Below are 14989 nucleotides of genomic sequence, written 5' to 3'. Positions count from 1 at the left end.
GAATACATTTTTAGTATAAGTAGGTCTTAAAATTGCACAGTATATACTTATATTAAAACATTTTTGTTTATCTCCAATTTAAATCAAACTGATATCCTTTACCGACTATTTTAATCTTTTTTTTTTTTTGATCTGTAACTTTTTTGACTGCTATATCTCTTTAAAATGCAAATGAGAGCTCTGAACGCTTCTTTGTAAATATCCCTGTACACAGAGATGAGCGTGCTATTTCAGGTAGTTGATGTTAGTAATTTAATTCTTAACACCGGATGCACTGAAAAAAGAATAAATAATTTCTGGAGCTTACAGGGCTAAGAGAAGTGGAAATCACACAGTGTGTGGCAAAGTAGGTTTATATCTGTGAGTATGTGAAACACAGTTTATTCTTGTCTGATTATTTATTAGTATATTTTTTTCCCATATGAACAACTGTAGACCAACTTTTGCTCCATCCTGTATATATATATATTCTAAAGACAGTTCTACATTTCGAAGTTAGGGGTAACCTCAGAATTGATAAAATCTAAACCACTAATTTCATAAAGTGAAGAAATTATATAGAAATATCAAGTAGGATAAAGAGTTAAATTGTTGAAGTAGGGTAGAGAACAAAACTGAACTGGTTACAAGATTATACTGACTAATGTAACTAACTAAATGATTGTGGTGTATATGTATATTAAATATTAGCCTCTATGATTATATCCACAATTAAATTGCATATAATAACATATAATCACATGTATGTTTAAATACAAAGGCACCTACATTTTTGTGATAAAGAAGAATAAACTTATCATTCAGTAATTGAGGAATGATAATTGAGAAAAAATAGTGAACGTTTTATTTTATTTATTAGTTCTTAAAAAAGCAATTGACCTTTTCTTACTTCACAGCAAATGACCACTGACATTTTCTGCCTCTGCATTACTAATGCAACAATGGAATCAGCTATATTACCTTAGTTATCATATTTTAAGTCATTAAGTTATAGAATGCCAATGCACTTGGATGTCTTAGCTTTCATTAAAAAAATCAACTTCCAGACTTTGGTCTAAAATTTAAAAACTTAAAATAAGATATTTAATATTCTTTTCCACATGGATATCTAGCACTGATATCTAGTTATTGGTCAGGTAAACTCCTCATATCCAATAAGTCAGATACTAAAGCGAATGGAATAGTGATAAAATAAAACTTGGAAAAACTTTTTTTTTCCTGAATCATGAAACATTGGAATTAATAAAAAAAATCTATGTCATAGACATTGTATTTTTACACATTTATCTCATATTAAAGTGCACTTTTATATATCAAAATAATTAAAATTATTTTAATTCAATCAAGTCCAATGGGTTGGGAACATTTTGGTCTGTCTCAAACACTCTCTCACTTCTGAGAATTTCTCCCAGCAGATTCTGGGAAGTTTTTCTATTAAAAAAATTAGGAATTTAAAGGAATAGAAGACATGGTACTGATCCTCCAGAGCTTTGTGTGAAGAATTGATCTGGCAGTTGTGTGTTTGATAATTTCCGAAGGGATGTAACCCTCTCCTGCCAGTTATCTGGAAAACATTTTCAGTCTTCTAGAGGCAGGGACACTTTTCCTAAAATTATTAAAAATACTGGTATTGCAGATCCACCCAATAATTAAGGAATAATTAAGGAAAACACACAGTTAAAATTTTCCAGTATGTTTTAAATTTATTACAGTTAATTTTTAAATTTAAGGTAAGAAAAGAAGCAAATGGTTAACTCTGAGAGATGCTGTAAAAAGTGCAAATAGCCAGTGTCTCCATCTCCTCTGGCAGCATGCCCATTACTAATGATTTACGCCGGCAGGTTCAGTACAGTGGAGGAGCAGAATTAAACTTAGATCACATGGTGGAGAGACAGGAGGAGCGCCCGTTCTCTACCCTAATCTCACTCCCTGTTCGTGGCAAGCTTCCTTTGCTACTGATACAGACGGAAGTCAAGCTGGTGCTACCTTATTATGCTCAGGTTTTGACCTTTATTGAAATGTCACTTTACCTTTATAAAGAATATTTCAAACACATTAAAAATCTAAATAGTAACATTACAGAGGCCATGTAGTTGCACATTTAGTATTAGTAAGTTCACCAGAAGGTCGTCTTCATGACATTTGACCTCCTCGAGGTAATCTCTTATAACTCTGATTGAATAAGTTTCAATGCTTTCTTCATGTTTTCTATCACTGAAATAAAAAAATATTATTCTGTTAGTAAATGAAAGTACCAGAGAGTATGTTCTTTTAACCCCTGAAATCTAAAATTCGCCCATTTAAATTAATGGCTGTGAAAACATGGAATTTATTTACAACATTAAAGAATATTATGCCTTAATATACCTCATTTGAACTACTGACATCTAATATAGTTCCTTTTCTCACACCACACACATACACACACACACACACACACACACACACACACACACACACTATGCTAAAGGTGTATATTTATATTTAGGGATTTTACCATTCAGATAGGGTCAATCAACTTTCTTTATGTTAAACAGTTTTATAAGAGAGATTTTGAGATAGTGTCTGTTTTTTAAATTAACCATTTTTTATCTGTATCATTGGATTTGACATTCACAATGTCTTATCCTATTTAAATGAAAGTGTCTGGTTGTCTGGTCAGCTGTTCAATCAGTCAAAGCATAATATACTAATGATAATGCTAAGGCCGCTCAATCGTTTACTATGACATGCACTCACCACCAGGGGGCAGGCAGTCAAGTGGTCAATCAGCTGTTATGACATGCACTGACCACCAGGAGGCAGACGCTCCAACCAGTAGATTAGGTTGCTGCGAGATGGGCCAGACATGCTCTGGAGTCCTCCTTTAGGCCCTTCCTGCCTGGCCAACCTCCCTTGTCCTTCCCCAGTCCTAATTGTGCACCGATGGGGTCTCTCAGCCTGGCCTGCGCTCTCTCTCACAATCTAGGACCCCTCGGGGGATGTCGGAGAGCTGGTTTTGGCCCAATCCTGCAGACCAGGCCAAGGGACCCCACTGGTGCACAACTTTGTGCACTGGGCTTCTAGTTAAATATAATTGACAATGAATGTTGTAAAGATTAGATTAAAATCCTAAAACAGACTGCATCTCCTTGCTTACAGGCATTAAAAGGAGAGAAAAAGATTTAATTATTACCACTTTGAGGAAATCATATATGATTGTGGATATCCACAAAATGAATTGGCTTTCTTAAAGTTTAATTTTAATGTATATTCTATTCTTTTTAATGGTCTCCAAATTAGTTATTGTAGAAATTATTACACATCCCTGTTAAAAAAGAGGTTCTGAGGTGCCTAGAAATTCTGATTTTGATAGGAGTTAAGAGTTTGCATTATTTAAAATATATATTTTTATTGATTTCAAAAAGGAAGAGGGAGAGAAGATAGATACATCAATGATGAGAATCACTGATTGGCTGCTTCCTGCATGCCCCCACTGTGGATCAAGCCCACAATCTGAGCATGTGCCCTGACTGGGAATTGAACCAAACCATGACCTCCTGGTTCATAGGTAGCCCCTTACCCACAGAGACACACTGGTGGTGCAACGATTTGCATTTTTAAACACTACCACCACCATGTAACCCAGTATTCTGATTTTTTGATGGTACTGCTTGTGGGGAAGCACTGACGTAGGACATCATGGACCTTTTTGATCTTTCTAAAGTCCCACTGTTCAAGATAATCTGTGAATGCTTACATATTGGTAAATCCTGTGGTTCATATGTATACAGTCTATTAGAGTACCTTCCAGTTATATCAGCTCTGACTGTTAAAGAAGGATCTGCAAAGAAAAAATAATTCACCAATGCATTACCTAAATGTTTTAAAAAATCATTCTTGCCTCTTAATCTAAAACAAATAAATGTTAAACAATTTATGATGAGTTAACATGAATTTTTCCATTTTAGTGTGTCATAGTTTTCTGTCAATACAGTTTGGGAAACTTTACAGAAAGTATATTGGGTTATTGGTTTAATAGGATCATTAGTTTTAAAAATATTTAAATTTATACATTATAGATGCAATGAATTTTAATTATAGAGCTAACAAGAGTTATTATTTACTGGGTTAGACTTGACTTCCTTTGAACTAGCATTTAAAATAAATAAAATAAGAATGCTATTGATTTTGTAAACCTGATGGATTGAGATTATACACATACCCACAAACATGATCCTAGGAACATATTGGCCGTCTGGTGATAGATTTTTATCTGTGGTCTCATGCTAGGAAGAAAAGACAAAAAAATAATTGGTATCAGATTGCATTGTTTTTGACTGTTGTTTTTGAAAATATTTTATATGAACAAGTTTTTTATTAAATTATATATTTTGGCCTTTTAAAATTCCTATAACATTTTATACCTACAAAATTTTTATACCTCTTTTTGTCTTAAAAATAGATTTTAAAAAAGGGATTTAAGCTTTCCATTGAATTGTGATATGAAGAAAACATTGTAGTGGCCAAGTACCATGAGATTCAGCATGATGAAATTATTCTGAGCCATTTCTTGTATTTCTTCATTTTGGGCAAACACTGTTTTGAGTGCTGTTGAGGATAACATAACATGAACACCAGTCAGCTTTAAGGATAAAGACGCCTTCACTATAAATAACATAGCAAAGTCAAACTAGTATTTCCTATTTGTTTGTGTTGGTATCTTGGCTGTAACCAGTTCATTAGCCTCTGGCCACTTTGTCTTTCACTGAGAAGCAACAATGGATAGAGTCTGCCAATGAAGATATCAGAGTTATAATCCAATTTAATGAAGCCACCAATTTTATAATTTTATGTAACACATTGGCACAAACAGCAAGTTTTTTTCACACACACACCCTTTTATTTTTGGTGGAAGGAAGAGGGAAATAAAACTCTGTTCAATAGATTGCTAACCATAATTGTAGTCTTTAAGCACTGAGTAAAATGGTGATACAGTGATATAGCAGTTGTCTTTTTTTTTATGGTATTTCCTGAGTGCTGTCTTAACAATTTTTACCAGGTCACTTTTTCTAGTTCTCTTGGAAATATAATACAATCTGAGGAGCTGAAATTACCTTGGCAGTATTGACAATCCTCCAAGTGATGAATGACCATCAGTGGCTTGTTGCTAAACAGAAAGAGTGTGGAGCTGAGTCAGGTGACTAACTCTGAGTCAGAATGCACATTGAAATTAGATTTAAGGTTTTCACACTTATAACAAGATTTAGAGTAAAAATCTGATTGACACAGCATAGCAATGCAGTCGGTAGCAGTGTTACCCAGTACATGGCTTCAGGACTTGAGCATTGCCAGGTAGCTCAGTAGAAGTGGAAATTCTCCCTCCCAGACCCACTCAGGCTCTCTGGGGTGGGGTCCAGGAATCTGAGGCTTAACAAGCTCGCCACCAGATTGCTATGCTACTTTGTTATAAGAGTAAAAATTAATTGTCTCAAGAGATAAAAGGATATAATAAACAAGATATTAATTGCTAATGAACATCTGGTATAAGAGTTCAGGAGAGTCAAAGTTTTTATTTCAGTTTTGGTGTTTTGTGTGTGTTTTTTTTTTGTTGTTTTTTTTTTAGTCTTTGCAAAACTGCTATTAATATTTGACTATTTTCACATCCTATCATTCTTGTAACAACTCACAGTATACAATCTCAGTGAGAGTTCCCTCTCTCAACATTTTTGGTTTCATTTTGGTTTTAACACTCTGAGAAAAAGTTTTTGTGCCTACTGACAGATATTGTTCTTTTATATAATATAACTTGTATTCAAAAGCTTGCTTGGTCAATTAAGAAATTAATACAGCCCTGGACAATGTGGCTCAATTGGTTATTGTCCCAGGCACCACAAGGTTGCCAGTTCAATTCCTGATTAGGGCACATGCCCAGGTTGTGGGCTCAGTTTCTAGGTGTAGGGGGTGTGTAGGAAGCAGTTGATCAACATTTGGCTCTTGCATAAATGTTTCCCTCCCTCCCTCTCTAAAAATCAATAAAAATATTTAAAAAGAAATTAATTTAGAGCTTCTGTTTGTAAAAAAAAAAACCCCATTCTAATGGCAACTCTTAGTTGCATGATAGTAGAGCAAATGCGTATGATATCTTTTCAAAAGCTAACTTGCAAGGTTTGGCTCTTCTGTGAGAGGTATCTACATGGTCTGTCAAAATTAACAGAGAAGTGTTTTACCTTTTTTGAATATGGAAGAGACCTTCTTCATAAGTCTGTACCCAAGTAATGTCATCTCCCCATCCTAGAATAGAAGAGAAATCAATGCATTGATTCAGGACCACAGAGGAGCTCCGAAGTAGGCATGTGACAAGCAGATATCTATCTACAGATACTTACTAGTAAGCTACCAAGCAGTTGCCTGGTATATGATATAAAGGCTGGCTATCTATCTATCTATCTATCTATCTATCTATCTATAAAAGCCTAAGTGACTGTTATGACAGAACAACCAGAACAACTGGTTGACCAGTTGCTATGATATGCACTGACCACCAGGGGGCAGGTGCTCAATGCAGGAGCTGCCCCCTGAGGATCAGTGTGTTCCCACAGGCAACTTCCAGCAGCTGGCCAACCACCCACAGTCCCTCCCCCAGGCCAGCCAACCTCTTGCAGTCCCACCCCCCCAACCCCATGCACAAATTCATGCACTGGGCCTCTAGTATAATTATAATTAGATATGAAGAGGTGGTATCCTTACAGATCATAGGGCTGAGATTTTGAGATTGGGTTTCAACACTAAAGGTCCAGGGCCTTGAACCCAGAAAGTGCTCAATAAATGCTATGGTTAGTGATGATTGAAAGGACATCTCTGGACTGTGCAAAACCTCTGATTTCAGAATGAACAGCAGAAAATAACAGTTAATCTTTGTACACTTTGTAAGTCTAATAGGAATACCTTTGAACCATACTATATAGTGCCCTTGTATTTTGAGTGCCAAGGAATGCTGACCCCTTCTAAATCCTTAAACGTTGTGAAAATGGAAAAAAGAATTCCAAATTTTTGCTTCAATATTTTGATTCGGAAAAAAATCTGTTATTTCATGGTTGAGACACACAATAAACACAGGTGTCCTTGAAGCATTCAGAAGAATAAAGGCTAGAGAAACAGAAAACAATGAATAGAGAGAGATCCACTAGCTTTTACAAAAGTGATAAAGGTAATTGGGAATGTGTTTTAGAGATTAAAGAATAAGATCATTGAGGAGAACACACAAAAGACATTCAGAAATACTACAGGGTATTTTCAGGAAGTATCTTGGTTTATGGGTAAGAAAGACTGAATCAATTTGAAAATAGAGATATTTCTATGCTAATTTAGACTCAGATTTTCCTGTATGTTTCCTATGTTGTCAGACTGCAGTTTCTGATTTTGATACCATGGCTATTAGATGGCCAAAAATTATGAAGCAATATTATAAAGTAAGATAAACACATTTCCATGATTTTTGCTTGTTGGATTTTTTGTTTTGTTTTATTTTTTGCTTTGTTTACTTTTTGGTAACAACTGTATTTAAATGTAATCCACATGCAAATGCAATTTATCCATTGAAAGTGCACTTTTTAAAATATATATATACACAAAGTTGTGCAACTATCACCATAATCAAACCTAGAACATTTTCATAGCTTCAAATAAAACCCCGGTACCCTTTAGCTATCATCCTCTTACTCCCCCTTCTCCCCCAATGCTAAAAAAATACCTAATCTACTTTATGTCTCTATACATTTTTTATTTTAGATATTTCATATAAATGGAATCATACAATATGTAGTCTTGTAACTGGATGTTTTTACTTAATATAATGTTTTCAAGGTTCATCTGCGTTGTGTCATATATTATCACTTCTTTCATTTATACAGCCAAATATTATTCCATTGTATGGATATACCCCATTTTATTCATTCATCAGTTGAGCACTGGGGTTGTTTCTACTTTTTGCCTTTTATGAATAATGCTGCTTTGAACATTAGTATACAAGCTTTTGTGTGAATATATTTTTATCTTGGGCTATCTACTTAGGAATAGAATTGCTGGGTCATCTGGTATCTACATTTAATCAGTTGAAGAACTGTTAGATTTTATTCAAATGATTGCACTATTTTGTACTCTCACTAGTAATGCTATTGGCTTGTTTTTGCCTGATGTTAGTAGCTTAATATTGGAAGACATATTATGTTGGTTTAATACCCCTTCTATCTGTAATAATCCTGAAAGAGTTTCTTTACAGCTTTGCTGTAGTAACTTCACACCATGTTTTGCACTAAATAAGAGTTATTCAGAAACAGCCAGTGAGACTGGGATCCTATTTAATTTTTCTATTCTGTGGAAAATATCACTCAATGATGGAATTTCAGGAAGGGGAGGGATTACTATTCTCTGCTCCTGTTCCACTTAGTCTTACAAATAGTAGAGCAACATCTGCTCTATGCCTTACTCCTCCAGCACTGGGTATGTAAAGGTGAGATAACATAATTCCTGCTCTCAGGAATTTCATTGTAGAGGAGCCATATTGCATTATAATTATTGGTTATACACGTTATCTCATAATCACAATAGGCCAAAGGTGATACTGAGCTTGACCTCTCTTCAATGACTTGGTTCATTACCACAATTCTATTTTTAGCTATGATAAATTTAGTATACCACTCAAGACTACTGAGCTCATTGCTTTATAACTCTTGTGTTTATACAGAGAGATTGGTGATAAATTATATTTAGGAAAATATTTTTCTTCTTCTTTTAATTTACTTCTTTTTCAAAACTTGCTAGACTTTTTAGTTTATAGTTTTTGTGGTTTTGAACTAAACCAGAATGAAGTAACTTGGCTGAACTTTGATGGCTAATTGGCTAGTACTCATACAGCTGTTAAGAAATTACAAACTTGGAAAGTCAATATTTTAAAATTTGAAATTATGTTATAATCGGTCTCCATTTGTTTGCTCCATTCATGTACTATTCCAAGTAGTGGTCAAGTGTTTTGAGGTTTGTACTACTATTTTTAAATTAGCTATATGGAGATAAATGATTTTTCTCCCATTTTTGTTACCTGAAAATGTAGGAGCTGATTTTGAGAAATTTCTCTATAAACTGTTTCTTTGCAGATAAAGATATATTTGCTTTTTTAGGTCAAAGGAAAGTACTAAGTACAAAGTAGAAATGTTTTCTAAACATGTAGCCAATGATAGACCTGGATTATGATGTCAAAAACCACTGCAGTTGTTTTTTTCGAGTCAATATAGCAAACATTTGTTTACCCAAATTTTTTAGAGGATAGAATAAAATACAATTTCTGGGGATTATGGTATAAAATCATTCCAAATTATTATTTTTGCATGAATAGAAGATAGGGAATTGGAGCAGATTTTGAGAGATCTTAATTTCCTTTAAGATATCATTATGACATCAATTATTATTTCCTAGGACTCTGGTTACCAAAGTTACAGGCCACCAAACCAATTCATCACTATTTCTATAAACACTATAGCAAATTATTATTGGTTTTCAGTTGCTTTGATTCATTCTTTTTTTTTTTAACTTAAAAAATATATGTTTATATTGATAGATGAAGGGAGATGAAGAAAAACATCAATTGGCTGCCTCTTACATGGCTCCTACTGGGAATTGAGCTGGCAACTCAAGCCCTACCCAGAAACTAGTTGCCTCTTGGTGTGTGGGTCAATGCTCAACAAATTGAGACAACAACAACAGCTAGGGCTGGTTCAGTCTTTAAAATCAACTGCTCTTTTCTGGGTTTTGTTTTTGCCTACTTTAATGTGGTAAACAGCAAAATATTCCAGTTCATTGAGTTTGCTTTAAATGTAAAATATGGATAAGAGACTTGGAATTTGAAAACCATCCAAATGGCTGCATATAGGGAATAAAATGAGATTCTAGTACCTCTTGAGAGTGTCTGAGGAGTCCTCTTCTCTTTCTTGATGGCGATGGCAAGGTTGGAAGAAACTGCAACCAGGAACAGGCAGAGGGCCAAAGCTGAGGGTAACATCATGTGTTCTGGAGAATCCCTCAGAAGAAGCTAGGTGGTAGAAAAGAATGTTCAGAATCTAGTAGTTACTTCCAGCAGTCATTTAAAAATCAGAGAGTTTGCTCTGCTTGTGTGAGTTGACATGATAAAACCTCCCAGAACTCTCATTCACTTGCTATTTATTTTTATTTTATTGATTTTTTTTACAGAGAGGAAGGAAGAAGGATAGACAGAAACATCAATGAGAGAGAAACATTGATCAGTTGCCTTTTGCACACTCCCTACTGGGGATGTGCCCACAGCCAAGGTATATGCCCTTGACCGGGATCGAACCTGGAACCCTTGAGTCCGCAGGCCAACTCTCTATCCACTGAGCCAAACCGGTCAGGGCTCATTCACTTGCTATTTATAAAATATTTTTAAAATGCTATCAACTCAATAATGTCCACTTGGTGAAAAACCACATTCTGGGCATGCTGGGAGCAGTACAATGACGTTGAAAGAAAACTGGATCAGGGCACTCAAAGCTCACATTAGACTGTGTTTTAGGGCTCACAGCACTGCAGCGACACTCATATAATATAAAGTTTATTAAAGACCTTTCAACTCTAAAGTGCAATGCAAAGGTGACTTTTGGCATGCATGCATATTCCTTTGACTCTTCTTGATCTCTGTGCCAAGATAATATGATTAGGCATGAACACTATTGCTTACAATTGAGTTCAGAGGGAAAAATAGAATTTGGAGATTCTTGTTTTTCAGGTCCTCTGTAGTCATTTATCATTTTCATTCTTGCATCAGTGACTCAGCCTTTTGCCTTTCAGCTTACAAACCAGCTCTTTTAGCAATCAAGTTTATTGTCAGATTGCTATAAATTAAATATAAGTGTAAAGAAGAACAGGTTTGCTGCATCTATAGTTATCCGTTGGTTAGCTAGGATTCAAATGGATTTTTAAGTCAATGTACTGTCCCTTATACTCTGCAAGTTAAGATATAATGAAAAGTCTAGCCAAAACCGGTTTGGCTCAGTGGATAGAGCATCGGCCTGCGGACTGAAAGGTCCCAGGTTCGATTCCGGTTGGGGGCATGTACCTTGGTTGTGGGCACATCCCCATTAGGGGGTGTGCAAGAGGCAGCTAATCGATGATTCTATCTCACCGGTGTTTCTAACTCTCTGTCCCTCTCCCTTCCTCTCTGTAAAAAATCAATAAAATATATTAAAAAGAAAAAAAAAGAAAAAAAAAAGATATAATGAAAAGTCTAGAGTTGGATCTGAGCCAGACTTCAACTACTTGATAAATATCTTACATGATATGTATAATGCTTGTTAGATGTACAGTTAAAGCATTTGTGGCATATAAAATCCATGTGAAAAGTAGTTAACATGTGCTGTTTTGAAATTATTGCAAAATATAAAATAAATGTACAGACATCTTTCATGTTTATTTAAAACTAGAGACCTGGTGCACGGAACTTGTACACTTGGGTGTCCCTCAGCCTGGCCTTCACCCTCTTGCAGTTCGGGACCCCTCTGGGGATGTCTGACTGACATCCTTAGGCCCGGGGAGTTGGCCTAAGCTGGCAGCCAGACATCCTTAGCACTGCTGCGGAGGTGGGAGATGCTCCTACTACTGCCACTAGGCTTGCCAGCGGTAAGCTGGGCTTCTGGCCTAGCAGTGCTCCCCCTGTGAGAATGCACTGACCACCAGGGGGCAGCTCCTGTGTTGAGCGCAGTGTGCATCATAGCAATCAGTCTGCCATTTGGTCAGTTTGCATATTAGCCTTTTATTATATAGATTCCTTCAGAGCAGTTTTCCTGTGGACTTACATTACTTAATAGTGAATTTCCCACCAAAAGAAGAGAATGACCATTTTGCGATTCTGCACAAACATGAATATTGCTATATGTAACTGTATTAGGCATTGGGGTAAATTGAAATATTAATAAGCCAAATGCACCTTAAAATAACTTACTGTTTGACAGTGTTAAAAAGTTCATTATATATTATAGCAATCATAGTCATGGAGAGAACAATTCAGTGATGGGGAGTTTATAGATTCTAGGGTTCTCTAGACGCTTTCTTATTCCCCTCATCCAGCATCTTTTCCTTGTCAGTGGTCTCTCCCTGCAATCCCCCTCTATTTAAATCATTTACCTTCCTAATCTGCAATGAACCCATTTTTAAATTTCTTTGTGCTTAAAGTAGGTGAAATCTATATTCAAACAGAGAAAGTGTAACTTCATGCCTTCCTGACTGAGAGCTGCCAAGTTTATAGTAGAATGGGAATCACACTTTTCTTTTCAAATTTCAACTTATTATGTATTATTGTTAAAGACAGTTCTTAAAAAAAAATCAAAATATTGAATTTTTGCTTTACATTCTCTGGTAAAAGAATGCAAAAGAGGTATTAAATATATTCTATGATAAAGCTGATCAATTTATATATTTTTGTTTTCGGACCAACATGTTTTTCCTCGGGAAAAGAGAATGCTGACTACTGAGGGTTCCCTCACCCCAGTGCCAGACTAAGCTGCTGGGGAACCCATGGCAACGCCATGGTGACAGCCTTATGGCAGCGCTCAGGAGGCAATAACCTGTTGGCTGCAATTAGATGTTGTAAACATTGGCCAGTGAGCATCTCATATTTTTTTGACACCAATATTTTACTTTTTTAAAAAGTACATTAACATAAACCATTTATTTAGATGTCATATAAAATTTCTATTTTAAAAAGAAAACAACATTGAAAAGAAAACTGGGAAAAACAAGTGTTCCTTGTAGCATACTTTTTTGAAGGATCATTTTTGGTCAATGCTAGTTTATAACAACAACATCATAGAAAATAAAAGCACAATGCCAGCAAAGAGAATCCAGTGCATTAAAAGAAAAATATGCAATTTTATGGGACATTCCCTACCCTCTACTGAAGACCTCGCATCGGAATAGCAGTACATACGTGGAATACTTAAGTAGAGCAGAGCTTAACCACTGATTAAATAATTTCTTACCTGAACCAGCCAGTGCTCTTGCTGGAAGTGTATTCTGGATGTTTCTGGTTAAAAATGGGCGTGGATTTATAGACCTAGACAAGCACACACACCCACACCCCTGCCCTGCAGCCCCACCTGCATGGAAACCAGAGCACACTCACCTGCAAACATACAAAAACAGGCTGTCTAAAGAACCCTGGACTTCTCTCCCGTTCTCATGCTCCTCATGCGAAAAACACTTCCCTTGTTCTCTGAATTCAGATTGAGTGTCCTTCTAAAATGAGGCCAAATACAACCTTTGGGATTTTTTTTCTTCTCTCTTCTACCTTTTACTTCCCAAGGTAACTTAATGTTTGGCTGGAGTTCAACACCAGGAAAAAAATCAGGGGGGAAGAAAGGAACTGGTCTGAATGCAGGAACTGTGTGTATACACCATTGTTCTCAACGAAAGCTCAGCGAGGCTTGCAGATTAGATATAAAGCAAACAGAAATTCCTAAGGGTTGCTCTGTTGACAGGGATGCAATTAATAGCTTAAGGGGACCAGGTCCTTTTCAACCCAGAGAGAAAAGAAAACCCTGTGTTAGAATTCAACATTTTTATAATTTGATTACTCTTTACAGTCTTTCTAGAACACCCTTTACCTCACTATGCAAAAAAAGAAAAAAAAAGAAAAACAAAGAAAAACAGGCAATTAGATAGTAAGTGTGATTATATTTATCTAATAGATTAAAAATTTTTAATAATTAATCCATAATTATGGTCTAACATCTTTCAAGTATAGAGTTGTATCAAAACAAAAAGTAAAATTATTTTTTCCCTTCAGTACTGCGTTTCATTGGGCACCCCACCCAACACACACACACACACACACACACACACACACACACACACAAACACACACCCCTCAAGTTCCACTTCCCCAAGTTAATCACTGTTCAAATGATCTAGGATAGGGTTACCAAATCTGCCCCATCTGTTTTTGGACAATGCAGGAGCTAAGAATTAGTTTAACATTTTTAAATGGGTAGTGGTGGTGGTGGTGGGGTCAAAGAATCATATTTTGTGACATGTGAAAATTACATGGAATTGAAATTTCAGTGTCCATAGTGGAGATTACTGGATGAAGCCCAGTTGAGTTCATTTCCTTAGGTTTTGCCTATGGCAATGTCTGCACAGTAACTGCAATGCTGAGTCCTAGGAGAAGGGATGCCACGTCCTAAAATATTCACTGTCTGGCCTTTTACAGAGAATGTTTGCTGATCCTTAATCAAGGATATTGTTCTGTAAACTTTTCTTCTTTCTTTTTTCTTTCCCTTCTCTTCCTCCCTTGACTTTTTCCTCCCTCCTTCCTCTCTTTCTTTCTTTTTGTCTAATTACTCAATATATAAACACATGCACTGCTTAAGAGGGGTGATGCTTGTCTTGCTTCTGACATGGAAGTGAGTGTGCTTCCAGTATTTTAACTTTAGATGTAGTGTGGGTTTGATTGACCCTGTTAAGAAAGGAGCCATTAGGTATTTCTATGCTACACCTCTCAAAATCAGGAGTTCTCTATAGATGGACAAATGGGCTTTCTCATTTCACATAGGATAGTTATAATAATAGTTTTCTTCATTGAACCTCCCTCTGATCCCGAGAGGAAGCCCACATATCCAGGCTGTAGTATCTAGTTCTATCACACAGATTTGTGGATTTGTTTAGATCTGCTTCCTTTCTTTTGAAGGCTCCTCAAAGGGAACCTTCCTGGGACAGGCTATACAAATGGAATTCTGTCTGATAATGGTTAATGAACTTGACCTACAATTTTAATGTGAAGTCCAGAGTTTGCCAAGTGAGGAGTGAGCTGGGCAGTGATTCATGCTTTCCTCTTTCAGAGGAGGGTAGGAACACTTTCACCTTGTTCTGGACTGGGAGAGGTTTACAAAAAAATCTCAAAAATGCCTGACCTCCCTGTTCAACTCTTAAGCAGTCCATACTGTCT

At 36.0% G+C, this 14989-nt stretch overlaps 1 protein-coding gene across 2 annotated transcripts; it reads right to left on the bottom strand.

Moving 5' to 3' along the window:
* Nucleotides 1-2077: 2077 nt before the first annotated feature.
* On the bottom strand, nt 2078-13300 carry AGR3 (anterior gradient 3, protein disulphide isomerase family member). 2 transcript variants are annotated; one of them, XM_036424323.2, is made up of 8 exons: nt 13181-13300; nt 9931-10066; nt 6210-6273; nt 5097-5149; nt 4514-4590; nt 4205-4268; nt 3740-3823; nt 2078-2214 (listed from the first exon to the last, which is right to left on the bottom strand). In XM_036424323.2, exons 2-8 carry the CDS (start codon nt 10037-10039, stop codon nt 2165-2167), a joined length of 501 nt encoding a protein of 166 aa, XP_036280216.1. In that variant the 5' UTR covers nt 10040-10066; nt 13181-13300; the 3' UTR covers nt 2078-2164. The 2 variants fall into 2 exon arrangements, with proteins under 2 accessions (XP_036280216.1, XP_036280207.1); XM_036424314.2 differs by lacking the exon at nt 13181-13300 and adding an exon at nt 13026-13127.
* Nucleotides 13301-14989: the final 1689 nt, after the last annotated feature.

This window comes from Pipistrellus kuhlii, unplaced genomic scaffold (assembly GCF_014108245.1).
Source record: "Pipistrellus kuhlii isolate mPipKuh1 unplaced genomic scaffold, mPipKuh1.p scaffold_m20_p_10, whole genome shotgun sequence".
NCBI lineage: Eukaryota > Metazoa > Chordata > Mammalia > Chiroptera > Vespertilionidae > Pipistrellus > Pipistrellus kuhlii.
Note: the sequence above shows the minus strand (reverse complement) of the source record. Positions and strands in the feature narration are given on the sequence as shown.